Genomic DNA, 27,635 nt, shown 5'->3' with positions numbered 1-27,635 from the left:
AATCACTACTGTAAAAGTAATTTCCTACTGTCATTAATCAATCAAATATGTACGTGTATTCATAAGCGAGGGAGCGGGCCTACCCAAAATAAAAATCCTAAAGCCGCCCCTGGTCAATAGTAGAAAATAGGTTCCGCATAGCCACCGTTAAGATTACCGTTACTCTTTAAAATGTTAAGGTACTGACTCCATTAACAAACTCGGTCGATATTGTCGCTGTAGCTCAGCGTGGTCCGGAAGTGGGCGTACCCTTAATTGCTGTTTTCTGACGGTTTTAGGTTTTACCCACATTTGTTTCGTAACATTACTTGCATTGTCTGGTAACATTGCTTGGCATTGTCTGGCAACATTGCTATCCATTAATTACCATTGTCATTGCCAACACTGCCATTCAATTACCTGAATCAGACGTTTCCTGGCCGCTGGATTCGAAGAGGTTATTCATCTTCACCAGTTCCCTTTGCCTGGCCTCCAAGAAGTCCCGATCTGACGACACCAGACAATGCTCTCTGGGGTTTCATAAAGCAACAAGTAAGAAACACTCGATATCACACAACGCAGGAATTACGAGCAACTGTTGAACACACCTTCACCCTTGTGAGTCCGGAGTATCTCCGCAAAACATCTGCGAGAACTTGGCGCAGAATTCAGAACGACATGGATGGTGATCATACCGATGTTTATGGCACTTAAGACTCTGAAGACTTCAAGGTAACTGTGTACAAACATTCTACCATTCTACCATAATCTTTCTACGGCCGCCAGGAACTAGAACGAAATCGTAAACTTTCTCATAGGAGGCTCTATTGATCTTCCTAATTACCACAGAGTCATTATGAATACATCATAGAACACAGATTCCAACAAGGTAACATTTGTGCAATTCCCGCCCTATTCGTAAAAGATGACAAAGAAAAAGAAACAAAAGTCCTAAAAAATATTTTTATATGGAATTTGGGAGGCCCTGGCAACCTTTGCAGTGATCGTGCACTGACAAAACGATGCAAATGTATAGGCAACATACCTCTAGCAATAACAGTAAAAAATGGTAGCCATTACTGCAGCATAAAGCGAGATAAAAAAATCAGAACAAAATTCCTATAAAAAAAACGCTCTGTATATCATTTTCGAAAGTCTGTTGGAGAAGAAAAAATGATTGAATTTAACATTCGCCCCGCTCCCATCACAGTACCACCATAGGACCCCCACCATTTATATCCACATCATTTTCGTTGAAACACATCATGTACAGCAACAAGAATTATGCTTGTAGACCAGTGATTCTCAACTTAATTCCTATCACGACCCTTATTTATCACATCCTTTTGTCAGCGACTTCGTTATAATTTCTGGCTGTAATAAGCTTGTGTGGGATTTTATATATATACCCATTGCGGAGGTCTCACGATATTCGACTATTTCTATAATAGTACAATCTATTTCTTGTATATAGTGGATACAGTAAATTCCCTAAAAGCGAATGGATTAAAACCAAATTTGGTCAGTTCATTCATATTACAAATATCGAGACCGATCAATCATACTGTTTCAAAATGGAGGCCGTTTGAAAATTTTGAAACTTCATAACTCTCTTAATTTTAGGTCATATGATAAAAAAGTAAAGTGATTTCTAATTTTCGTTAAAAAAACTTGGACAGTAGTTAAAAATATTATTGAGTTTTTTAAATGACTTGATCCTGCGCGAGCCGAAGATTGAACCGGACATTGCCGTACTAGTGAAATCACACCATGCTCAGGTACCTCACTAGCTTTCAATTTTAATTGTATTTCAATATACAGGTTTTGTTGCATTTGTATTTTTCAGGTATTTCAATATGCAGTTCTCATTAGTTTCATATCGTACATATTTTATTTAAATTGATTTTTTAAACAACTTTGCACCTGTTGAAAATGTTTGGTAGACCTAATTTTTGTTGTTCTGAAGAGTATGTATAAAAGTAAAAATATTTATTTCAGAACCAAATTCAAAATAATGTTTAAAAATACTTTCCGGAATTAGATACTAATGTATTTATCTCTTAAGTTTATCTTCGCGACTCCCAGGCTGAGAAACCCTGTTCTAGACCAATTGAGTAAAAAGATGTCTTACATGAAGCCGTCCTGAAAATAAATGTAATTTACGTAAAAAATCCGAGACTCAAAAAATTGGCCAAGTTCATCTCCTCCTTCCCCATATAAGAAACAAGTACACATACAGGGTATTACCATGTAGTGGATTACTTAATTGTTTCACATACCAATTTTTATGAGAGTGACCATTTTGAATTTCTGGGGGGAGGGGGGCATGCATCATCAGTTACCCTAGTGGACATGGGACGAAGTAAAACTTCCATTCGTGAGTGATTTTCAACATCTTTGTGCATATGACATCACATAAGGGAACTACAGGCTTAGCTTTCGGATTTTATGTTCAATCAGAATTATTAAACTGAGCGAGTTTAAATGAATCATGAATCAGGGTAGGGAAAAGATGATTCACAGTGAATGTGTATACGAAACAAAGAAACCTGTAATTTCTTAAGAAATTCTGGAAACCTAGAAAAATACCTGGAACACATCAAAGAATCCTTTAAGGACAGATTGTTCTTGGAAAGCTCTTTGAAGTCAAAGAAATCACAGCTGAAGACGAAAAACCCGTCCCTAGTAAGATTTCAACTTAACATTGCAAGGGAATATTTGATTCTAAAGCACATAGTGTTTATCAAATCATTTTGTCACAGATTGCTTTGCAGCTGATAAAGAAAAAGTACCATGAAATTAGTTATTCCTGTTACATTATTTGTGGTAACAGTCTGTTGTAATTTGCATACATCGTTAGTGGATTTTGTCATCGACTATTTTGTTCACAAGAATGTGCATTATTTAGCAATCTATCAGTGTTGGGAGCGTGGTAAGTCCTGTAAGAAATATGCACCAAATAATAGATATTAGGATACAAATTGAACCTGATATAATTACGTGGGAACAGTGGTAACGAATTTTACAATAATTATTAGCGTTTAATGAGAAAAATTTTCAAAGATGAGGCATATACCCAGGGCCAGCACTAGGCAATTTGCCCCCCGTGCAATGCCATCGTTTGACGCCTTGCCTTTTCTCCAGAAAGAATAAATCTTAAAAGACATGATTTTAAGTATGTTACCCCATCGTGAGCAAAGAAGAGGAGGAAAAGTGCACTTGCATTTAGAAAGGTCTAAACACTGCAAATACAATCTCCTTGTGTCTGTTCTATTCTTTAAATAATAATCTATTATTATGTTGGTGAAAGATAAAGCAAACACAACTGCAGAGAAAAGATGGTAATCCTTTTTATAGAATTCAATATCGAGCTTCAATCTCAATATACCAATTTGCAATCCCAATGCAACTAGCTCTTTTATCTATATTTCTTGATTTTCCTTCTACATATTAAAAAAAAAAAAATAAATAAATTTGTTTCCACCTTCAGTGATAAGGAACTTGCTTGTGACAAAAACAACATTAGTTTTCACATCAAAACTGTGATAACTAACTAAATGGAACAGGTGTCTGCTACTGTTCGAGAATTGAATTATTGTATTTGACAACAATCAAACAATTCATGCTGGGATTTGTTTGACCATTTGCTTTAGCATTGTCCATGTGGCCTTAAACTAATGCGACCTACACATGACGTTTGAATGTAGTATTTAAATAAAAGGTTAGCGTAGTAAATTACAATCATCAAATATTTATTTTAAATAACATTGCTATGACAGATTTTGCCTCCCCTCGAAAGCCGGCCCTGCATATATCAATTAATAAATCTCATTGAGTTCAACAAAGTAATATGTATGATTTTAGATCCACATGCTTAGTTTTGGAGAAAAATGGAATTTTGATGCAAACCTAAAAATTGGTGGTGTAGCATAAGCGCACCAACTATTAAAATGAAGCATGTGCACCGACTACGTGGGTGCTCTGGGGCTCCAGGATCCACACAAGTAATCTTTTGAGGGCGGCTCACCCACAAGATTTTTAGTTTGATAGAAACAAAATAAAATAAATACTTCTTACTTGCCATTATCAAAAAATAACAAGCAATGAAAACATTGAGATGGAAGTTAAAATTTCTAACGTCTATAACATGATTCTTTCAAATATGCCTGTGCAAAGGCAACTAAGCAACACACCTCCTCCTTCCTTGTCGGTCTCAGGCCTAGTCAAAGGCAGTCCTCAGAATAATAATAATTAAAAAAATGGAATTATATTGTGAATAGAGTTGAGCCAGCCCTTTATGACAGTATTCATACTTGTAAAAGATTTTAACTAAAAGGAAATCAATGAAAAAATATCGAAAGACTCCTCAAAGCATATAGCATAGGGTGACCAACCGTCCCGAAAAAACGGGATTGTCCCGTTTTTTAACTACCATTCCCGGTGTCCCGAAAAATTTTCCCGGGACGCCAAAATGTCCCGTATTTACGTACATTAAATACAAGAAAGCTTTCCAATCTAAAATTTCTTAATTTATATTATTATTTTCTTATCACATAGCTTAGAAAATACTAATATTATTTTCTAAGCTATGTGATTATATTAGAATATGTCTAATTACTGAACAACGTCATTACGACGTTTGCGATATTGTATGTGGTGGCTGCACTGTTTTCCCTCCTAGGCCTCCCCCTCCAAGCCTCCCACTCCGCAGACGACAGTGCAAGGGGCTGAAAGTCTTATGAAAAACAATCTGTTTTTACTCTCTGTTTCGGGCGGTGGAAGACTGAGGCGCTGTCACCAGTACAGTACAGTGTTTCCATGATTTGACTAAGATGTAGTATACTGTCATTTACGAAAGGGGAACAAAAGTATAGAACTATAAAACTGAAAGTAAAAAGAAAACCAGCAGTAAGGGAAATGATGTTTAAAAGTAAGAAAAAGCAAATAAAGGGAGTTGGAATCCGATGCTCAGAGTAGTTTGTTATAAATTCTGCCACTGACAGATTTTGTTGATTGACAGATATTGATGAATGTTTTATATATATTTTAGTAATGTTTTCAAAATTTCATTTTCTGTTAGTTGCTGATAGTTACTTGTTATTTAATTAATTCCACAACCTTTTCAATAGGTTTTAAAATGAAAAAGTGTAAATTTGCCCTTTTTTGTGAGAGATACAGAGAGAGAGAGAGAGAGAGAGAGAGAGAGAGAAAGAGAGAGAGAAAAGGAGAGAGAACGGAGAGGCAAAAAAATATATTTAGGGGACTAACCTATCCAAACGGAAAAAATGTCCCGTTTTTTCTAGTTGAAGATTTGGTCACCCTAATATAGCACGACCTGCCGTGGATATGCAGCCACATAAATTTTCGAAAGTGGGCGCCGTTGTACTGAAGTTTCCACTAATCATACTTTCTATTGTTGTATTAGAAGACAACAGTTAACATTACGATTAATAAATACAACCGAAAATTATGGTTAAAATTTTAACATTTGTCCAATTAGGATACTGTCCAAAGATAAGACATATAGTAGTAACTCTTGGTTTACATCTAGTAGAGTCAGCAAAATTTTGACGATTGTGATTAGCTGATAGAAGTCACATAGTCTTACACCCCAACCCCCCGGGAAATTCAAAATTATTCCCGCCCCTAGGTCAACTGTTATTATATCGTTAAGTTATGTGGTGTTAGGCCTCACTCTCGCGGGTAATTCAAAATTAGTCCTCAACCTCTTTTATGAGTCATTAAACCGGGATTTTTAATTAGGGGGTTAATATTGAATTTTTCGCGGGAGCGGGGTCTAAAACCACGTGACCTCTATCAATCAGAATTGTCAAAATTTTGATGACTCGACTATGTCTACGCCTGGGCCTACTACTCATGGGGGAACCAAAAACTTTAGGGGGAGATCATATCACTTTTTTTTTTTTTTTAGTTTTGCTAGAGTTATATATCGGGTGTTCTAAAAATGGCGTCTACAGACGAAAGAGCATTATTCTACAAGTCAAAATAAAGCAAAAATATACATATATATTTTTATACCTTGCGGGTCCTCGTGTGGAGACAAATTGCACGATGGGGCAACGTCGCAAATGAACCATAGCAGTCTATCAAATAGTTACATCGATTCTTTCCAGATGGCAGCTACTCTATGTAGATTGACACTAGCATCACTTACTAATGTAGCAATCGATGTAACTGCTTGATGTATTTGTAGAATAACGCTAATGGTTCCAATCTAATGTGCGACGTTGTCACATTGTGAAATTTTGATTTCCCATGATTTCCCATAGCGGCTGAAGAAGGCCTCGGAGGGCAAACCATCTTATAACATTTTCGCTTTACTTTTGCCTGAATAGTGCTCTGTGATCAGTGTGCGCCATTTTTAGAACATCCTATATATATATATATATATATATATATATATATATATATATATATATATATATATATATAGAGAGAGAGAGAGAGAGAGAGAGAGAGAGAGAGGAGATGTCAAGAGAAATAGTCTACTGCGTGGCTAATTTATACAGTCAAGCACTATTACGAAATAACTTAAAATTTGGAATTTTTTATCATTTCTGTTTATTCGACGTTGCACACTTAATCCGACAAAAAGAAAGATTTTGCAGCTTTGTTCTCTTTGCTTCGCAATCGATACTAACACTGGCTTTGATCATGTTTTAAAAGTTTGTTGTCTCTTGAATTTGTCTGTACTTCTAATTCAGGGTTTGTATAACTTTTCGATATGAACGTACCATCTGACCATTTCCATCATCCATTTTTATAAAAGGGATTAAATGAACGAAGAGCACCAGTGGCGTAACTAATAACTCACCTCCCCCTTACACCGCTTGGAATGGGGCACCTTCTCCATGTTTCTATTGAAAAAACAATATAAAACTATATAGCAGCGCAAATTTGTCTTCAACATTGGGGGGATGGGTAAGACTTTTTTTTTTGCAATATCCAAAACATTTATGAAGTTGAAAAACAATGTTGCGGAGGATCAGAGGAGCAGAGTTGTCTTCAACGTTGGGAGGCGGGCAGATTTGAGGCTTATTCTGGGTGACATCAATTTCATCTCACGTTCCTTTGTAGTAATCGGACAAATATAATCAAATTTCTCCCCAAAAACACATTTCAAATAGGACTATTGTGAGGGACAGTCCCCCTCAGTTCCAAGATTGGAGGGGACATGTCCCCCTCATCTCCCCGGGATTTGCACCAGTGCGAATATAGCGAATTTCAAGGTAGGCCCTATACTTGCCGACGCTACAATTGCTTGTGAAATTCATCACTATATATCGGAAAGCACCACAGCACAGTGCTTCAAAATCTCATACCTATATGAGTCGTCTAGTTTCAAATCAACTTTTGTCCGTTTACGGTAAATATCAGAAAACTGAGCAAAAACCATAGAATCTGTATGTTTTGTAGAACTGGAAATACTTATACAACGTGAATCACTTGAACCCCTCAAATATACCATTCTACGAAACATGTCGATCTTACAGATTTTCTTGCTCATGGAATTTGCTGTAAATGGACAAGAGCCGGTTTGGAATTGGACGACTCACCCTACACCAAAAACGTTTATTTTGGTCATACAATTAGGAAGAATATAAATAGTCAATTTAAGAAAATACCGATACGTGCTGGAAATAAAGGTTTATGCTGTAACGGTTCAGACATGCACTTATTTGCATAATATCTGTTTGTAACTTGCTTCTGAATACATAAGTGAATTTTACATAGTTTCATACTGTGTTCAATTGTAAGAAATCAACCATCATCAAGATAAACATCATTTCATGTATGAGAGAAAGAATCATAGAACATACAAACACATGTAGACCAGAATGGCGGATACACTATAAGCATTAAAAGTTTTTAAACGATTTCTTAAAATTAATGTTTATTTCTTTTATTTTTCATGTAAGCAACTCGACTTTTTTTTTTTTTTTTTTTTTTTTTTACCGCATATTGAGACGTATTTATACAATAAGGGCTGCCGAAGTCGATGGGCTGAGTTATTCATTAGTAGTGATAATCTAAAGTGCTTGCTATGACATCTTGGTCACGAAATGAAATACGAGCAATTTTGTGGCCCTTGATTTAAACGTAGACCAGTCTTTAGAAGAAATTTCTCTTGCACTGGGTCATATCTGTCCACATTGTACGACTAAAGGGGAAATTTCACTCTGGAGGACGCTCAGAGGGCGGGAAGGCCAAGAACGTCAGTACGGAGGAAAACATTAATGCTGTTAGGAAAATGCTTGACGAAGACGGGCAAGTGACCTACCATCAGATTCAGAATACCTTAGGCCGAAATGCACCAGCAATTCGTTCGATTCTACATGATCATTGGCACGTGAAAAAAACATTTTTTTGTTTTTTGTTTCTGGGTGCTGCATAGTCTGACTCAAGAGCAGATGACGTGCGACATGGTACCGGGAAATGCTGCAAATGTTTGATAGAGGACAATCTCGATATGTGAATAATAACGTGACAGGTGACGAGACTTGGTTGTACTATTGCCGACCAAGACTTAGAACAAAGTTTGGATCTATGATGATGAGGATACACTTATAACTGTCAGAAAATCCCGATCAGTAAAAAATCGAATGGAATTTTGGAGCGTGTCGTTTCGGCGACACAAGACAGAGTCACAGGTAAGTGGTACACTGAACTATGCCTGCCATTGAATCTATGAAGAACCTACGACTAAATTCAAGAATGAGGTTTCTCCATCATAACAACGCTGCAGTTCACCGTGTGAAAGCGAATATCTGACCACTACAGAACTGAAACTTCTTGAGCACCCTTCAAAATAGTCTCTGCGTCTTCGCATTTTTCCCGTATGTGAAAATGAAGCTGAAAGGATTGCAGTTTTCCAGTTATTAGGATCTTCTGAGGGCTTGGAACAATAAGTGCCTTCATCCCTAGTGAAACTTGGCAGAGCTGGTTTAACAATTGATTTCTGACGATGGAGGTAGTGGAAATTATTTTGAAAAATAAATAAATAAAACTGTATTCCAAAACTTCCCAACCCTTTGTACACTAACTACAATCCCAACATAGAGTGTGTTATTTCTGAATATCAGTATCTAGCGAATCGTCTGACAGTAGTATTGAGTGGTTTCTATCTAGTCGAGTCAGCAAAAATTTTTGAGAGGTCAAAGGTCAAGGACCTTGGCCCGGCAACATTTTCAAACTAAACGTTTTTAAACAAAAAAAATTAAACTAAAAAATCAAACAAAATTTTCAAATTCACAAGTTTTAAATCAATACTTGTCAAACTAAAAATATTCAAAAAATTTTGAAACTAAAAATTTCAAAGCAAAATTTTCAAACAAAAACTTCAAAACAAAATTGTCAAACAAAAAATTCGAAACAAAATTTTCAAAAATGTTCAAACTAAAATTTTTAAGATAAAAAATCAGTCAAAAATTTTCAAACTAAAACTTTCAAACAAAATTTTAAAATTAAAAGTATTAAACCAAAATTTTTCAAACTAAGTTATTGACTGAGGACAAGGTCCTTGACCTTTGACCTCTCAAAAATTTTTGCTGACTCGACTAGATATATACCACCCAATACTACTCTCACAACGCTAGGTCAACAACAAAACTTTTATTCTGTTATCGCAGTGACAAATACGCATATGCTATAATTATTTTGCTCGTTTTCTTTTATTTCCAGATGCTGTCCCAATCGCAAAAAATCTCATGAAAGCTGGATTTCGCTTAACTTTAAAGAGCTCATCGAACAATGTCGTCAATAATCTCGATAATATTCTTGAAGTTAATTATTACAGAATTGGAGTTCTAGTTGATTTGGATTGCCCAGGCAGTAGCGACTTTCTTGCTGAGGTAAATACTAATTGAATAGTTTATGTTAATGTATGTGTAACAGATCAATGGCACTGAAAAAAATCCTCATGTTTCTAGCCTCAGTAGTCTTCAAACCATATCTTAAAATGTACTCGAAGTAGATAGGAAGCACGTAAGTAATGAGAACTCAATACAACCAGAGCGCTCACCTCTGGGGTGAGTGGGCAACATTGTTTGTATGAGTTTTCTTAGCGTCCTTCCGTTCTCTCCCACATTCTCATTCTACCGATTCTTACATCATTATTCACTTATATTAATTAATCAACGGGTTTCCTCTAGTACAAAGAGCACAAGCGAGAGACGTAAAACTCAAAGCTTTTGTATTATAAGAGATAAGTTGAATGTAATCAGTTATCTAGGAGCCAATAAGACATTTAAAACACTGTCTATGCTTATGCATCTACAATTGTTAAGCAGAATTCATAGGTGATTAAAAACTTTAAATTATCAACAGGTACTTTTCAATACTAGGTATGCGGTATGCAACACTCAATATTTTAGTAAGATACCCTTAAATAAAAACACTAACCTCGTGAAAATTACGAGAGTATTATAAATATACTGACCAGCGAAAACATTATGACCACCTGCTACATTTGAATGAAGTCATTGCGCTGAGTTAAGAAGAACAGATCACAGCAGCCGCTTACCAAATGATGACAGGGCTCTCACTTGATCAATCAGTGTGATGCTATTGTGCAGACTAGGGAAGACCGGCGATATATCAGAATTTTATAGGGACCAGACTCTGATGGCGAGACGTCTGAGAACGAGCATTATGAAAACAACGCTGCTTGTGCAGTGTTTGCGAGCTGTTGTGGTTAGGGTCTTGGAAAAGTATGAATATGATGGTGAAACCAGCACCGAACCACTAGAAATTGGGCAGCCACACCTCATTAAAGATGTCGGACGTCGTAGAGTGTCGAGGTTGACACAACAGGATAGGGCTCTAACTGTGTTACAATTAACGACAGACTTTAACACTAGACAAGACTCGAACGTGTCTAAATACGTCGTTAACCGTATAGGCCTATTGTTAGATGTGAGTCTGCGTATCCGACGTCCACACGTGCATCAATGTTAACAGCATCATTGATAGCGACTGAAATGGGCACGTGTCTATGTTAAATGAACTGCTGAGCAATGACACAACGTTGCATGGTGTAATAAATCACGATTCTACCTTTATCATATCGATAATCAGGCCAGAATTCGTTGTCTTCCATGGGGACAGCTATTGCGTGCGCAGTAGGACGACAACAGGCCGATGGTAGCTCCATTTTGATTTGGGGAACCTTCACATTATCATCCATGAGCCCGATAATGCGTGTGTAGGGCATTATGACGGCTCCAAGCTATTGACCGGTCATTGCTGATCATCGAGGGCGCCGATTTCTCTGTAAATTGGAAGGGGGGGGGGAGGATTCAGATGCAGAAGGTATATATGAAGATTTTAAGACAAATTGCATTCAAATTATGCCAAATATTGTATATTCATAAATGCAATAGGGGGCCTCACTTGAGCTTTTGGGGGGCCGGGCCCCCAGGATCGGCGCCCTTGCTGATCATGTACACTCATTCTTGCAGACTATATTATAATCTGATAATATCATCTTCCAACAGGACAACACTCTTTGTCACAAGGGCAACGTTGTGCTGTAGTGGTTCGGGGAAGCACAGAACTGAATTCCAGATTCTGTACTGGCCCTAGTGATGTGAAGTCGAAAATTTTCCCCTGAAAATTTTCTGTTTTGGAAAATTTTCCGCTATATTTTTCCGGAAAATTTTCCGTTCTAAAAAATATCAGTAATCAAGTAACAATTCCTCAGCAATCATAAAATTGGTTGAATTCATGTATAGCAATGTTAAAAAGTGAAAGATCGTTTAAAGAATCTGAAAATTTTCATGGCTCACCCAATTTTCATACTGTGTAGGAACAAGTTAAACAATTTTTCATGAATCGAAATATTTTCTGTCTTATATGGAAAAATTGGAGAACTTTTTGAGTCGGAAAATTTTCATCATTTTAAAGCAAAAAGTAAAACAACTCTTTGTGAATCGGAAAGTTTTATTGCCCTGTAGAAACAAGTGAAAGGAATTTTTATAGAGCGGAAAATTTTCATCACGATGTAGAAACAAGTGGAAAAAACTTTTCATAATCCCGACAATTTTGGATATTATGTATAGTGATGTTTGGTGGAAAATTTTCCACTATATTTAACTGCACATAGAGCAACAAAATTGAATTTCTGTAGAGGAAAGTTAGTCAACAACAAATTATGATTTTCCAATTAGCTTTCGGGAACCGGATTCTATTATTTAAAATTTCAATTTATTAAAAGTCATGAATATTTTTCGATTCATAAAAACACTACTTATTCCTACATCGTTGTTTAGCCGTAAAATTTATTGGTAATAAATATTGTCTTAAAAAGTTTCATGAAGTGAAAATCTAACGACTCTTCATTTCAAGAATGTTTCAAGAACTTCAATGCGTTCTTCCCTCAGAATCCACTTTGATATCACAAAATTATATTTCGTCAGTTTAATACGCGTAAAACGAAGTTTTCTCATAGCTTTACTACTTTTCTAGATTTACATACTGCAACATTTATAAATAAGTAGATACAATATAAAGTGCCTACTGTAAATTTTGACTACCCAAAATTCGAGTTTAAGTAACTCATGAAAGCAAATACTGATAATTTTCTGGGAATAAACATTTGTTTATTCATATATTCATTCAGAAGAGAGTGAAATATAACTAATAAGGAAGCTAATTTGTGTAGTTGTTCTTCCAATAAACTAATAAAAGAAACATAAAAATCTGCACTATTAGCACTGCGTTCTAAAATCAAGTAATTTCATTTTAATTTACAAAATAAAAAAAAATATTTATTTACGAACTCGATGTATGTTCCCTGCAACTTACACACGCACAAACACACACACACACACACACACACAGAGAGAGAGAGAGAGAGAGAGAGAGAGAGAGAGAGAGAAACACTGTATATTTTTACTTCCCAACTTGAAATATTAGAAAATTTTCTGGTTTCCGAAAGCTAATTGGAAAATGATAATTTTTTGCTGTCTAACTTTCCTCTACACGAATTTAATTTTATAGCTGAATGTGAAGTTAAATATAGTGGAAAATTTTCCACCAAACAACTCTATACATAATATCCCAAATTGTCCGGATTATGAAAAGTTTTTTTCATTTGTTTCTACATCGTGATGAAAATTTTCCGATTCATGAAAATTCCTTTCACTTGTTTCTACAGAGCAAATAAAACTTTCCAAAAAGTTGTTTTACTTTTTGCTTCAAAATGATGAAAATTTTCCGATTCATAAAAAGTTCTTCAATTTTTCCATACAAGAGAAAATATTTCGATTCATGAAAAATTATTTCACTTGTTCCTACATAGTACTGAAAATTGTGTGAGCCATGAAAATTTTCAGATTCTTTAAACGATCTTTCACTTTTCAACATTTCTATACATTATTTCAATCAATTTTATGAATACTGACGAACTGTTACTTGAGCGCTGATATTTGTTAAAATCGGAAAATTTTCAGGAAAATATAGAAGAAAATTTTCCACCTCACATCACAGCTAAACAACGATGTAGGAATAAGTGGAGTATGCTTTTATGAAATTTCCGTTTCAAAATTTTCCGGAAAATTTTCATCACTGTACAGGACAGACAATTTTTCGATTCATGAAAAACTGTTTCACTTGTTCCTACATAGTACTGAAAATTGTGTGAGCCATGAAAATTTTCAGATTCTTTAAACGATCTTTCACTTTTTAACATTTCTATACATGAATTCAATCAATTTTATGAATACTGAGGAATTGTTACTTGATCACTGATGTTTGTTAAGAGCGGAAAATTTTCCGGAAAAATATAGAAGAAAATTTTCCACCTCACATCACTGTTAAACAACGATGTAGGAATAAGTGGAGTATGTTTTTATGAATCGGAAAAGTTTCCGGAAAATTTTCATCACTGACTGGCTCCCTACATTTATCCATTCTTAAACCAATTCAACACCCTTGGAATGTCATTAAACGTAAATCCGAGCTCATCGCCTCCCTCAGCGAATTTGTGCATGCAGATGTGGTGCAGCATGCCTGCAGCTACTTACCAAAATCTCATGCCAAACTATATTGTTGCTGTCCTGCGTGCCAAAGATGGACATGCCAGATATTAAGTAGGTGGCCCTGACATTCTCGATAGTCAGTGTATATTTAAATAGATCAAAGGGAGAATTGCTGAAAGCATCAACTCAGCATTGTCATTTTTAAAGACAAATAAGAAGTTAAAAATATGCTTTTATAGACTACAGTAAATGTCAATGATTAAACAAGGAATTTTACATAAACTTTGTTATACATAATGAAAGAAGTGTTACAATATTAAAATATTCGTGTTGTGTTAGAACTGTTAGTATATATATTATTGTGTACCACAATGTGTAATCAAACAAAATATTTAATTGAATTTTAAAATATGTATAAAATAGGCAATGTATGGATTGGAGGCAGTTTGAATATTCTTTAGGATTCATAATCCAATGGAAAATTTAGAGTGCCTTGACTTCTACAATGCAAATGACCGGCTATGACTTCTAGAACTAGGAAGACACACAAAGAATGTTGACATGACGGAAAAATCATATAAATACTACCGGATTCTCTTCCGGGTATGGGAAGTTCTATTTGTGCTCTCTGGGATACTAAAAAGTCATTCCCTAACAACATGTCTTGTGGAAAAATTGTTTAACACGCGAAAGGCATGATGAAATGTTCTCCCATTAATCTTAAAACGAACAATTGCTATTTTATTTATCAAAAGAGAATTTTTGAGTAATTCCTTTTATGCGTGTATCAATATTCAAAATCTTAGCCTTTGGTGAAACTAAATTTTCTCTAATTATTGATATCTGTGAAACAGAATCTAACACAGCATGAGCATTCTTATCTTCTATCAGTATTGGCATTAAAATCATATTGTTTTGAGTAGTAATGGAGGATTTTATGACATGACCCTTTTCCCTGAATACTGCGTTATCTGTAAATGTACCTCCCACATTTACAGACATTACGCTTTTAAAGACTGTTTCTGCAATAAACATGTATCCTCTGTGTGAAATCCATGACCACAAACAGAACAAATGGGATGTGTTTGTGCCTGAGTCGGATAATGTGGATAATTACTACCATACAAAAGGCGTTTGGAACTGGTAATTATGAAGATTACCTCTAGGATAAAATTGATTTCTCGACTGGCCTCTAAAATTCATATAGTTACCACGGAATCGACCTCTAAAATTTCCTCTTTGACTAGAGTTATGATTCTGATTTCCTCTATTTTGTCTGAAAAAAATATTCCCTTTTCCTTGAAAATTGTCTGTTTTTATTACCATTGTTTTTATTATTACTGTTACTGTTATTCTGATCAAATTGTTGCTGACTAATCTGTAAAGTTAATTTCTCTAATTTTTTCTCTAACGACTGTAATTGATCGGAGCTAACTGGACTTTGTGCCTGATTACTTGATTGACTCTGCACTTTCGGTTCACTAGCCTCCTGCTTAACTATTTTTTCTTTTTCTTCCTCTTTTCCTGATTGTTCATCGCTTTCACATCTACTTCACTATCTGACTCGACCTCGGAAGAATCTGCTGTTAATGAAGTTTTCAACTTTGGAAGTACGGGCTTCCAAGATTGTTTCGTTCGCGTTTTTTCCTTCTCTGTACACGAGCTTTATTTTTCTTAAGCTTAACTAAAACACCTAACATTTCTTCTACAGTTGTAAATTCATATACTCCAATACGCTCTAAATAATAAGGTTGTAATGCAGAGGCTATAAGAGCAATCACTCTTTCCTCTGACAACTTGTCATCAAATCTCTGAATCAGCAAAAGCATGTCATACACAAAGTTCGTGACTGGTTCATCAGGTTTTTGTATTCTTTCTCACAATTGTTCTTCTTTATCTAAACCTAGTGTAGATCTACTAAATTCCTTAAAAATAAGTGTTTTTAAATTGTCATAAGATTGTGGCTCTACACTTTGTCTCTGTAAAAATACCCGTAACTTTTTTCTAAATTGCTCTGTAAATGCTAAAGGTAACATTTCCTTTTTCTTAGTTTGGTCCCAACCATTACACATTGTGGTACACAATAATATGTACTCTTTAAGGTTTCCTTCGTATTTTCGAGACAAATTTGCGTGTTAACTTCAATTTATTTTTTTCCCCGTACTTTCTCAATTCTGAAAGTATTATTTTCTTCTGTTGTGCTGTTAAACATTTGTGACAATAAACTTACATTTAGAATTATCTTTGCAAAATTTAGCAAAGAACCTCTTGTAAGGACAATGTGTTTTAAAAGAGCAATGAAATGAAATCTTTAGTTTAATGGTTATGCCCTGTGAGCTAAAGGGGACGATTAATGTAAGTGAATGATTATCAAAGAATTAGTGAAATGAAAACGTGTGAGGACACAGGAGAACCTTAACAAAAATCCATGGACAAGAAGCTGTCTACCAAAAACTCAAACCAAGGATTCTTTTCGCCAAAGGTGGATGCTGTACCACTGAGCTGTCCCGTGCCCCACAATTGCCACGTGTTCTATCCAGTGGTGGATCTAGCCCGGGGCCAGGGAGTCTAGGCCCCCTCAGGTTTTTTGAGAAGCAAAAAATAATTGAAGCTATTGTTCATATATTTTTGAAACTTTACAGTAATTATTGCCTTTTATACTTTATTGGAAAATTTTTGAAACATTATATAATCTAGTTTCAATTTCAACTTTTCTGTTATACAATGTGTAGAAAACAATACTTGAAGTCTTCAATGTCAACGTCCAACCTAGCCAAAATATCCATTGTGCAGGGCCGTAACTTGTGGGGGGGGGGCAGGGGGCAACTGCCCTACAGGGAAACTTCCCACCGTTCGAGGGGGGCCCATTTTGAGACAAAATTTTCTTATTCTATATACGATACGAACATGAAATAATAAATAGGCATCAAACAGGTTCACTATATTATATAGACAAAACAGCATACAAAAGGTAAATAAAACAAAAATGAGTCGTGGACCCATTTCAGTAAAAAAATGTCTACTACTAGGGACCATAGAAAAAAATATTTGTTCGTATGGCTTTGAGATTTGTCAATATTGTCTCCTTAATTAATTTGTTATGTATGGAACGGGTCCAGGGCCGTAACTAACGGCCCCGCAGACCCCCCCCCAATATCTAAGTTATGGCGCTACCATCGTGAGACAGTAAGTTGGAAACGTATACACGACTCTTGCAAAATTATAAATCAATTTGCAAACACAGGCAATCAACGAATTAGTTCTTAAATGGATCACGATTATGTGTTGTGTCGCTGTGTATGTATTGGCTTTAAAATATAAGAAAATAAAGACAAATAGCAACGAAGAGACACAAGAAACAAAGATTAATTGTTACAATTTCTTGCTAATCCTTTTAATGTTTTGTTGAATAATACATATTTTTCGTAATCGGAAAAAAGAGTATTCATGTAAAATTAATATCCATGTTCCCATATACACGAAATAGTCACTTCTTTTTGTGTTTCCTGCCAAATATTTCACAGTACTAAAAGAAAGCTTTTGAATTCTAGGGCTGACTTAAGAATCTTTTTTTCTTATTTTTAATACTATTCGAGATACATTCATTCAGTATAGCAGCTTCTCTTTGCAAGTGACACTTTTGGGTCACTTGCTGGTTTTTATGTTTAAATAATGTTTTTAATTTTATATATGTTTTATATCTTAATATTGATATTGGTTTATATATTTTAAGTTATTATTATTAGGTTAAGAAATCCAGATCTGGTCAATGCGTGATTAATTATTGTTATTATTAATTGTATGTAAATGTAATTGTATTTACTATGTATATTTATATTATTTCTATTTTCAGCTATTACATAAAAATACCTCTAGTAAAAAGAATAGTTAGATAGCAACTCTGTTGCAGGGAATAACAGTCAGTTTTAAAGCATTCAGAAAGCTTCTTTTTGGTAGGAGGACACCCTCCTCCCCTCCATTCGTTTTTTCTACATAGCTTTGATACGATAGCTTTCCTATATATACGGAAGATTTTTACAAGGAAGGGGTCAGTTGACCGTCAGTCTTGGGGGAGACTTCGAACAGTCTCCAAAATGTAGTCTATAGGACGGACTCGGCTCGGTGAGTCGAGTGGGAACTTTTTTCTCCCCGTAAGAGAATATTAGGTCTTCAAGTAATGAAGGGGGAGTATTACGGTGGTCTTGCTTAGACTCGTCAGGTTCTCCGAGTCTTAAATAGGGCAGAAGGCATGAGCTATATTAGGTTCTACCTTCTAGTAGGTTTCTATTTGTAAGGGACTTCTTTCTTGGACTAAAATGAGGTCCTGTGAGAAGAAGGGATTTAGAAATACAATTCTTATACTAAGTCAAGAGACAGATTTTTGCTAGGGAATTAGGCCCTGTAGAATAGGGACAGGATTTGATCCTTGAAATGCTACATTCCATATTTAGGTGGATATGGCATTTAGATTAACAATTCCCAGATACTAGGATTTTTGAGTACGTGTTCCAAAACTGAAGCTGTATACGGTTTTGGTCGGTTATAAGGTAATTTGTTCCTCTTGCAGGACGCAATAGGTTTTTATGAACACTCTGAACACAGATTCCTGGGTTCGATCCCTCGAAGTGGACTCGTAACAGGCTACTGATAGAGTTTTAGATTTTTTTTTTTTGAATCACATCTCCTAATTCAGGGAGTATGGTTCTTATCTAACCTTTACCTGCCAGATCTATTTAAGGATCTTTCGCTACTATAAGGCGAACTCATTTTCCTTACCTACCTATCCCTATAATAAGTATATAGATAGATATCCTTCTAGTGCATCTCCTATTTAAGGGAGTACACGAAATAGGGTCGTAGGCCAGGGCTTTTGATGTAGTGAGTCAATGCCCTTTATAAGTTAAGGTCGACAGAGGACGCTTTTAGTGAGGGCTAACCCTTCTGTCTGCCACAGGCACATAATTAGAAAAAACTTAGCTTTATTAATTTTACTAAAACTAGAGAATAGTTAAGGAATTAGAGAAGAGAATACCCTACAGTATTTCTAATGCACTTTTAAAGAAAGATATTTCAGATAACTATCGACATTTTCTAAATAAACTTTTAATAGAGGTAACTCATGTGTTATGATTTCATATGTAGATAAGATCCTGAGGTATAAACCTGTTAAGTTAATTACCCTAGACATTATTTTATTTTTAGATACGAGTCTGAATATAATTTATTATATTCTATTTTTTTTTAAAGTTTGTCGAAAATTTTGTCCTAGAGACGGAAAGAGTCTGTACGCACAGGCTGACAGATTTCAGAGTTACAAAGAAAAAGTAACATTATTTTTCTTTTTTTTTTTTTTTCGACAAACATCTTTGACTAGCTTCGTCTAATAACCTTATTTAACAGAATCGTTAATTGGGTGATATGGATGAAGGAGATATAAAATGACTTTCATAGTCTGGGTCCTAGCAACCCCCCAAGATCCGCCACTGGTTCTTTGTTTTTCAACGAAAAGACATTCGTGTTTAGTCATAACTTACACAAACAACTTTTCCTCATTCTTCTCATAGTTTCAGAATATAGGTAATGTTTAGTTTTACGTATTTGTGAATCACTTCCTCATCCAGAAGTGCCTCTTATGCCCCAATCAGCATTCTCTCTTTCTCAAAAAAACTAAAGACAAAGATATTCCTGATACTTCAGTTATCTGTATGATTACACTGACACTCATTTGTACAGATAGCCATTCATCAGATTCTATTCGAGTCTCGTGATAGTCAGTATTAACGTTCATCTTGGCAGAGCCTAGAATAATAACCTTCATTATAGAGGTCTATTCTTATAATCTCTGCCATACCACTTACTTGCAAATATCTTTTAAATTGAGAGTACATGCATACGTCTATTCTAATTTTGATTTAAACTACCGGTACTTGCTGTACAAAACAATATTTATTGTAAAAAAATTATTAGCTTGTAACAGTTTCGCCAAATATCCATTTTGGCTTCATCAGACACTATCAGAGACTAGATAATGTCTGATAAAGTCAAACTGGATATTTGGCGAAACTGTTACACGTTAATATTTCTTTTTACAATAAATGTATTGCTTTTGACAGCAAGTAGTTTAAATCTAATTTAAGTCTATAAAAAGCAAAACTTGGGCAATAGAAAACATTATAGTCTTTTCTAACTACGAGCGATGATAAAAAAGATTGCAAACTGTAAAAATTTTATATTATACAATATAATTTAACAAAAATTTATTTATAAATTTATAACATGCCCGTTTTGGTGCACGTTTAAAGATTTCGGATTCTGGTCATGTATACCCGAGAAGTAGACATTAAGAATGATGACTTGTCTGGAAAATTGGTGAAGAGTAGAAGTCAAAATTGGTCAAAAACACTACAATTGGTGACATTTATAGGCAGATTGTAGAACTATATGGGGGAGGGCTAAATTTCAAAGTAACATGTAGGAAATGGTGTTTTGCTTTCAAAAGAAAAATAGACCAATATTGTTAATGACAATCATGAACAGAGCGGTAGACCTATTACTTCAACCACTGACTTTACGCTTGCAATTTCTAGATCACTCCTTCTACAGCTCTGACCTAGCCCCAGTGACTTTCATCTTCCCAGTTCTAAAGCAAAATATGGCTGGCCACCAGGCACGTACCCAGGGGGGTCCAGGTGGAAGGCCCCCCTAAATTTTTGCTGCCCGCCTAAAATTTCGCGGCAGGCTTACAAATGAACTATAATATGGCGATGAACTATAATATGGTTGGATCAGGCCCCCCTAACTTCAGGCGCCCCCCTACATTTTTGGGCTGGCTACGGGTCTGCTGGTAACCAATATCTGACATGTCAGGGTAGCTACGAGAACTTGACGCGTATTTCTATGCGAATGGCATAGGAAACTTTATCGACCGTTGTGATAAGCGGTTGAACAGAAACTGTGATTACATTGAGGACTAATGTTGATTACCCTCTATCATCAGGTGTATTGATCTTCCAGCTATGTCTCACCCACAAGCCATAATAGGCTTTGTAACCTTTTATTCGATCATCCCTCGTATGAACTTAACTCTTTAATTAAAACCTTAATTCCATTAACTCCACCAAATTAGAATAAGTCTATGTCACTATTAATAATGACCTACGCACTCAACTAATAAAAACAACATTAAACTTTTATTTCCAGAGTTCTCGAAGATATTTAATGAACAGCAGCTACAGCTGGTTAGTAGTCCAAAATGTATCAACAAACAACGAGAACCATTCCATAGCTTCGACCACTGCCAACCTGAATTTTTGTGTTGATACAGACTTCACTGCTGCTGTGATGAAAGATAGAGGATATTTTATCTTGTACGATGTGTACAAAGTGAATTATTCATGGCCTGTTAATATAACGCATAATGGATATTGGCAAACACATACTGGTTTGAATTTGAGACTTACTCAATATAAATATGTTGAAAGAGCTGATTTACAAGGAATTGTTTTCAAAGTTGCAATTGTGGTAAGTAATTATTGATCTGTTAATCCAAGGATGCAAATAAGCAACAAAATTTTACTAGCCCAAGAAAAAAGTTACTAGCCCGCATCCCACAATAGAAATCATTTACTTACCTTTGGTATGATGTTAATTACTAGCCCGCACCGATGAACCATTCGCCCCGGGCAAGTGGTTATTTGCATCCCTGTATTAGGCTTAATATATTTTCTTGATTGTTTTTTTCTTTAGTTCGTGTTATACTGTTTGTGAAGGTTAAAAGACCAAAAAGAGGACGGAAGTATGATCAAACTTATAGAATGTACGGCTGAGTATCACTATATGAATTACAATTTCAGTGTAATGAATGTAATATAGCGCTTTCAATTTAGTCTCAGAGTGGTACCACGAGAGGGGAGTCTACCAATACTCAATAGTGGAGCGTGGACAACGAGCAGGGAACGTGTAGGCGAGCGTTATTATGCTTTGGCGACAGCCAAGTGTACAGTAAGGTCTCATCAGTTCTTGTAGCTCGACGTAACACAAATGAAATTAAGAAGTTCGGGGTTCATAACTGACAAGTTACCCCAGGATTTTGTAAACTCAATTCTTTAGAGCAAGAGGTAATGGTCCCATGCCGTAAACGTCGCCAACACCTAGTGGCCCTGTAACCAATTAAATTCGAGGTCTCTATTTGGGTGAACATTTATTTGTAACCAATTCGTGTAATCTGGTCGCTGTCCGTGGTTAGGGTCCTACCAATAAGTATTCTCCTGAGACTGGAACTTACCTGGACAGGACGATGAAGGACCTCTCCAAAAAGAGTTGCAAACTGTTCCCCTATCGCTCGTCGGTCTCAATTATGAGATGAGTATCAGGCGCCGAGAGGTTCGGGCTTCTCGTCTCGAAAACCTCACGGATGATCAGACGGTCATCCAGACCATAACGCACACAAACATCACTCATACAAACAACGAAAACACACTGGATTAAATAACATATACTTATTTATTAGAACACTATCATATACAAAAAAAATAACGAAGAAGAATGAACACAACACTGAACACTGAATATGAATAATAATTTTCGTCACTGAAATCACACTTAGCCTTTTCGGTGATATATATATCTTTAAATACATAAGATTACAATTCGGATTTCACTGTAAATGCTTCTCTCACACCATTGACACACTTGGGGGATTAGCACTGGGGAAAAGTTGTCTGGATCGTCCCACGATGAATCCAGTGGCTGCGCTAACAATCTTGCAGGGTAAGGATGAATCTTCAGCAAATTGAAAAAAGTAGAATGCTGATGTTGGAGGGCGCGTTTATAACATTTTAAACGCACAAGGTCTGCGAACCTGGGACTTCACTAATTGGGGCTAGCAGTAAGAAAACGTCCTTCACCGGCTAATAGCTTGTGCCCCTTAACAAAAAGTCAAACTTGAAGCTCGACGCGATGTGCGTGGTTACGGCTTCTAAACCTGGAGTGAAACTCCCTGAGCACCGAAGCTCAAGGTACGGGTTGCAATGGTCAACTGAAAAGTGTTGGCAGTTCATTTCGAAAATCACAGTTAACTCACCTGTATGCACATACAAACAGAATACGGAAAACAATTTATGTTAATTTTAGTCAACTGCCTATAATGCACTAGACACGGCGATAACTCTGGCGTGAGAAAGTACAAATAACGAGCTGGAATACAACGCAGTTGGTGCCACTTTGGTCACTTGAATACCTGTTCTGGTCTGGTCTTCTCCAATCTATTGCAATGTTTCATAAGCGATTAAAGAAAGCACTTAATTCAGTTCCCAATAACTATAGAATATATACTGTGTATATAATGAGTCAGGGAGAAACACTGAAATGGTTGGTCACTAGCTGAAATGTTCTCAGCAAAAGCAACGTTTTAAATATATATATGAAAAAAGTGATGAAAGACTTCTTTGTACAATTGTGTGGGAAAGAAGCAATTCCCACCAAAGAAAGAACTTATATGCGTCGCAGAATAAAGTATAAATCGAAAATAATAATCACTGTCTTTACGAAATATACAGAGTGTCCACAAAAAATCCTTCTATAACCTGGAAGCGGTTATAGCCCATTTGAAGATATATGTCAATCGTCGATACAGCGACGCGTGAAAGGATTGCCTCTAGTGTGCCACTGGCGGCAGGGTTTCGTCGAGTCAAAACAGATATCTAGAGTCGGAGTATTGAAGTTACCACCGCGTAGCAGCGAGGATTTCATTTTGGCCCGCGCTTCTTCGATTCGTCGCGGAGAATCGAGAAGAGACCAACACGAACTATCGCCAGTCATGTGCATGCGGTTGTTATTATATATTATTTTTTGCTGACGAATTGTTCCTAAAGTGAACTCTGGAGGTGAAGAGTAGCCCCTAACTCTACCTCATGAAGTGAAAAATCTTGAGATGAGTGTGTATAATTGAATGAATTTAAATGGCAACTGTTGTCGACCATTAGAAATTGAATATGGAGGAACCATGGAATACAGCAAATAGACGCGCATCATTTTGTTATAAAATTACATCGCGAATGCATTTTATCTGATCCCAAACGGGATCGTCGAACATATACGGTTAAAGGAGCACTTTGATTGGCCAAATTAAAAAGACCTCAACGATTTATCCCTCCATAAGCGATTTTTTTAAATCGCCCCTGTGGCGAAGTCGAAAGAATACGCGCCCAGTGTTTATAAGGTTGGTGGTTCGCCCCTCTCCCCCGAGAGAGTACTTTTTTGTAGCGTTTCTTTAGAGTCGCCTTAATGTAATCAAGTCACGCATGGCGTTTCGTCGCGTCTCTGCCGCTGATGAGCCACTGGTGGTATAATTTTCAAAACGGAAGTGGGGCCACCGCGAATCGTCGCTGTCGGGCCGCCAATGTTTGACGAGATGTCACTAGTTGCCTATAGGTGGTCCACCGACATTACGGCACGGGGTTACATTGTGATATAATAAAATTGCAAATGTCTTCCAATACTGAGATCTTTCTCGTTTTAATCAAAGAATACGCAATTACCTGTGTTACCCCTTCGGATTAGGGTAAATTTGCAAATTCTTGATTGAAAGTCGCGGAGCGTTCTCTTCTACATCCTCGTCGTCGTCGTATATTAACTTCGTCTATCCTGTCTCCCGATGTGTCTTCTCCGTCACTAGCGGATCTAGAAGGATCGTTTGGGAAGGTTCACTTCCTGGAAAATGAGCGTTGCTTCAAGGTGACCAGGATTTTACTTTGCAAGAATCGGACACATATGAATGCGGGACTGGAGGGGGGAGGGTAAACCTCATTCCCAGATTCCATTTTGGGATCCGAATTTGTATTTTTTTTATTTTTTAATTTTTTTAGTGAAAAAATATTCTTTCTGTAGATTTAAATTAAATACGCACTTTTGTTTCGGAGACATGGTGGTGTCATGATTCATTTCACACATAGTCACCGCGATATATCAGATACGCTGTCTTCCACGAAAGAAAATACTGTAGTGACGATGGCATTCATTTTAACGAAAGAGTGTACGATTTGCTCTAATCATTTATGTTTTGAATAGCAATTGCGGGACAGCAGTTGAAAAACAAAACAAAACAAGACAAAAGACAGACTTGGTCTACGCAAAAATTGATAACAGAAGTATACATGTATAAAGAATAATACAAAATGTCAACAATTAACAAAATATATTATGATATTTCTATGTACATTTCTTTGTAGCTTAAAAATAATATAATAATTAATTACAAAGCCTTACGTTTAGGCTTAGCAGTTTGTGAGCCTCATCGCTGTCCAGCTTGTGGGGATGAGGTTAACCAACGTGGCCTGCATGGCCTTTCATGCATGAAGAGCGCTGGTAGATTCGCCCGACATTCCTCGGTAAATGATATAATACTACGAGCCCTCAACACAGCTGGATTTCCTTCAATACGGGAACCTTCTGGTTGCTGTCGTTCGGATGGAAAGCGACCGGATGGGATGACACTGATTCCATGGATGAGAGGTAAATGTTTATTGTGGGACTTCACATGCACTGATACATACGCTCATTCAAGTCTCCCTCTGTCAGTAATGAACGCTGGAGCTGTTGCTAATCGCATTAATTACAAAGTGATGTTTAATAGTATATGACACACAGTGTTCCAAATGGGTCAAAATATAGGGAAGCAATCTTCTCATATTGCTTTCATTTCTGTTTATATCAGATATAATTCAGCAAATTGAAAATTGAAAAGAAACAAAATATAATACTCAAACTGAACTTCAAGGATGTTTAGTGACTTCGTGATTATTCCCCGTGGTAGTGATTGCCTGAACATGAATTTCGTGGCTTTCCCCCGAAATAAGAATGTTATGGTTTTTGCCGTAAACAAATGGCCTGCTCACACGAGGGCAGAGATCAAGTACAGGAAAATGAAATGGATACACTTCCTAATACATAATACTAATCCTCACTGCAATTAAACCTTGTACTGTACTAATAACAGTAACCCAGAGCGACGGTTTGAAGTTAAACTACAACAGTAATGAATTGTGAATATAAATCCTATATAAATGCGTATAATATATCGCAGTACGCCAGTGTTCTCCGTGCAATTTTGTTCGGTCATTGAATTCCCAGTTCAGTGAATTGACAGCAGACTGATAAAATGCAAGACGTGTAGACTGACGTCAGATAAGGTGATCTTTAAGAATGCATATAAAGAAACGATCTGTATGTTTATTTATTAAGAAATAGGCCTACATAAAAGGAAAGAGTCAACACAAAATAGAAATTCTTGTATGTCTGAACGTGTAAATTAACTGTAATTTGAACTGAAAGAAATTAAAATTAAAATATAATTTCAACATTGAGCTGATAAGGAAAATTAACTGTCCATAATTTCATATAAATAATATTTGTCGTTTTCACAGAATTTTAGTCCAATATATCACATGCCAATTCTTGTTAGACTCTTTTATTATCTCACACCATTCGTCGTGCTGGACACGATATATACGTCCGAGAAGTTGCCCCCCCCCATTGAAGCACTAATGATCTCTTCTAGTGCAATCGTTAGTGCTTCGTTAGTGCTTCTTAGAACAACAAATCCCAACATTAGTGCTTCAAAAGTTTGGACGCTAGAAGCAAAAAACTTTGGGGGTGGGCAACTTCACGTTAGCCCCCCCCAGAAAGCACTAACGATTAAACCTAGTGCAATCGTTAGTGCATCGTTAGTGCTTCCAGAAAACACGAATAGTTTCGTTAGTGCTTCACAACTAGTGTGGTTATGGCCAGTTATATGTCACGAAATTCCCATAAGGAATACATGGGGAATTTTTAATTGGCTCAAATTCCCGCCAAATTCAAAAGCGCTAATGACATCTTCTAATGCAATCGTTAGTGCTTTGTTAGTGCTTCTGAGAACACCAACTCCCAACATAAGTGATTCAATAGTTTGGACGCTAGAAGCAAAAAACTTTGGGGGGGGACAACTTCACGTTAGCCCCCCCAGGAAGCACTAACGATTAAACCTAGTGCAATCGTTAGTGCACGTTAGTGCTTCCAGAAAATACTAATACTTTCGTTAGTGCTTCACAATTAGTGTGGCTATGGCCAGTTATGTCACGAAATTCCCATAAGGAATACATGGGGAATTTTTCATTGGGACAAATTCCCGCCAAATTCAAAAGCGCTAATGATATCTTTTAGCGCAATCGTTAGTGCTTTGTTAGTGCTTCTTAGAATACCAAGTTGAAACATTTGTGCTGCAATAGTTTGGACGCTAGAAGCAAAAAACTTTTAGGGTGCAACTTCACGTTAGCCCCCAGGAAACACTAACGATTAAACCTGATGCAATCGTTAGTGCATCGTTAGTGCTTCCAGAAAACACTAATGGTTTTGTTTTGCTTTATTATTATTGTAGATCTGCCCACTTATATGTCACAAAGATGTCCAAACTCACGAGGCCGGCGTTCACGAGTTCGAAACTTACACTCACTCGACCTCAACTTCACGAAGTGAGCGTGAGATAAGGCTGGTGATGTGAGCGTGAGGTTGAGTGAGCTCTAGGTGAGACTGGTGATGTGAGCATGAGGTCAGACTGGTGATGTGAGCGTGAGGTCAGACTGGTGATGCGAACATGAGGTTGAGTGAGCGTGAGGTCAG

General features: G+C 36.4%; 1 protein-coding gene across 1 annotated transcript in view; it reads left to right on the top strand.

Annotated features, from left to right (window-relative positions):
• The window catches only part of LOC145661415 (ionotropic receptor 75a-like), a 134,122-nt gene that overhangs the window by 15,654 nt on the left and 90,833 nt on the right, over positions 1–27,635 (top strand). The window contains exons 2-3 of the mRNA XM_081726717.1: positions 9,682–9,851; positions 21,180–21,500. Of these exons, the coding sequence (XP_081582843.1) occupies positions 9,682–9,851; positions 21,180–21,500 (491 nt within the window). The remainder of the gene's footprint in view (positions 1–9,681; positions 9,852–21,179; positions 21,501–27,635) is intronic.

Source organism: Thermobia domestica, chromosome 10 (genome assembly GCF_964235325.1).
Source record: "Thermobia domestica chromosome 10, izTheDome1.hap1.1, whole genome shotgun sequence".
NCBI classification, from domain to species: Eukaryota; Metazoa; Arthropoda; class Insecta; order Zygentoma; family Lepismatidae; genus Thermobia; species Thermobia domestica.
This window is presented reverse-complemented; position numbering and strand designations above follow the sequence as displayed.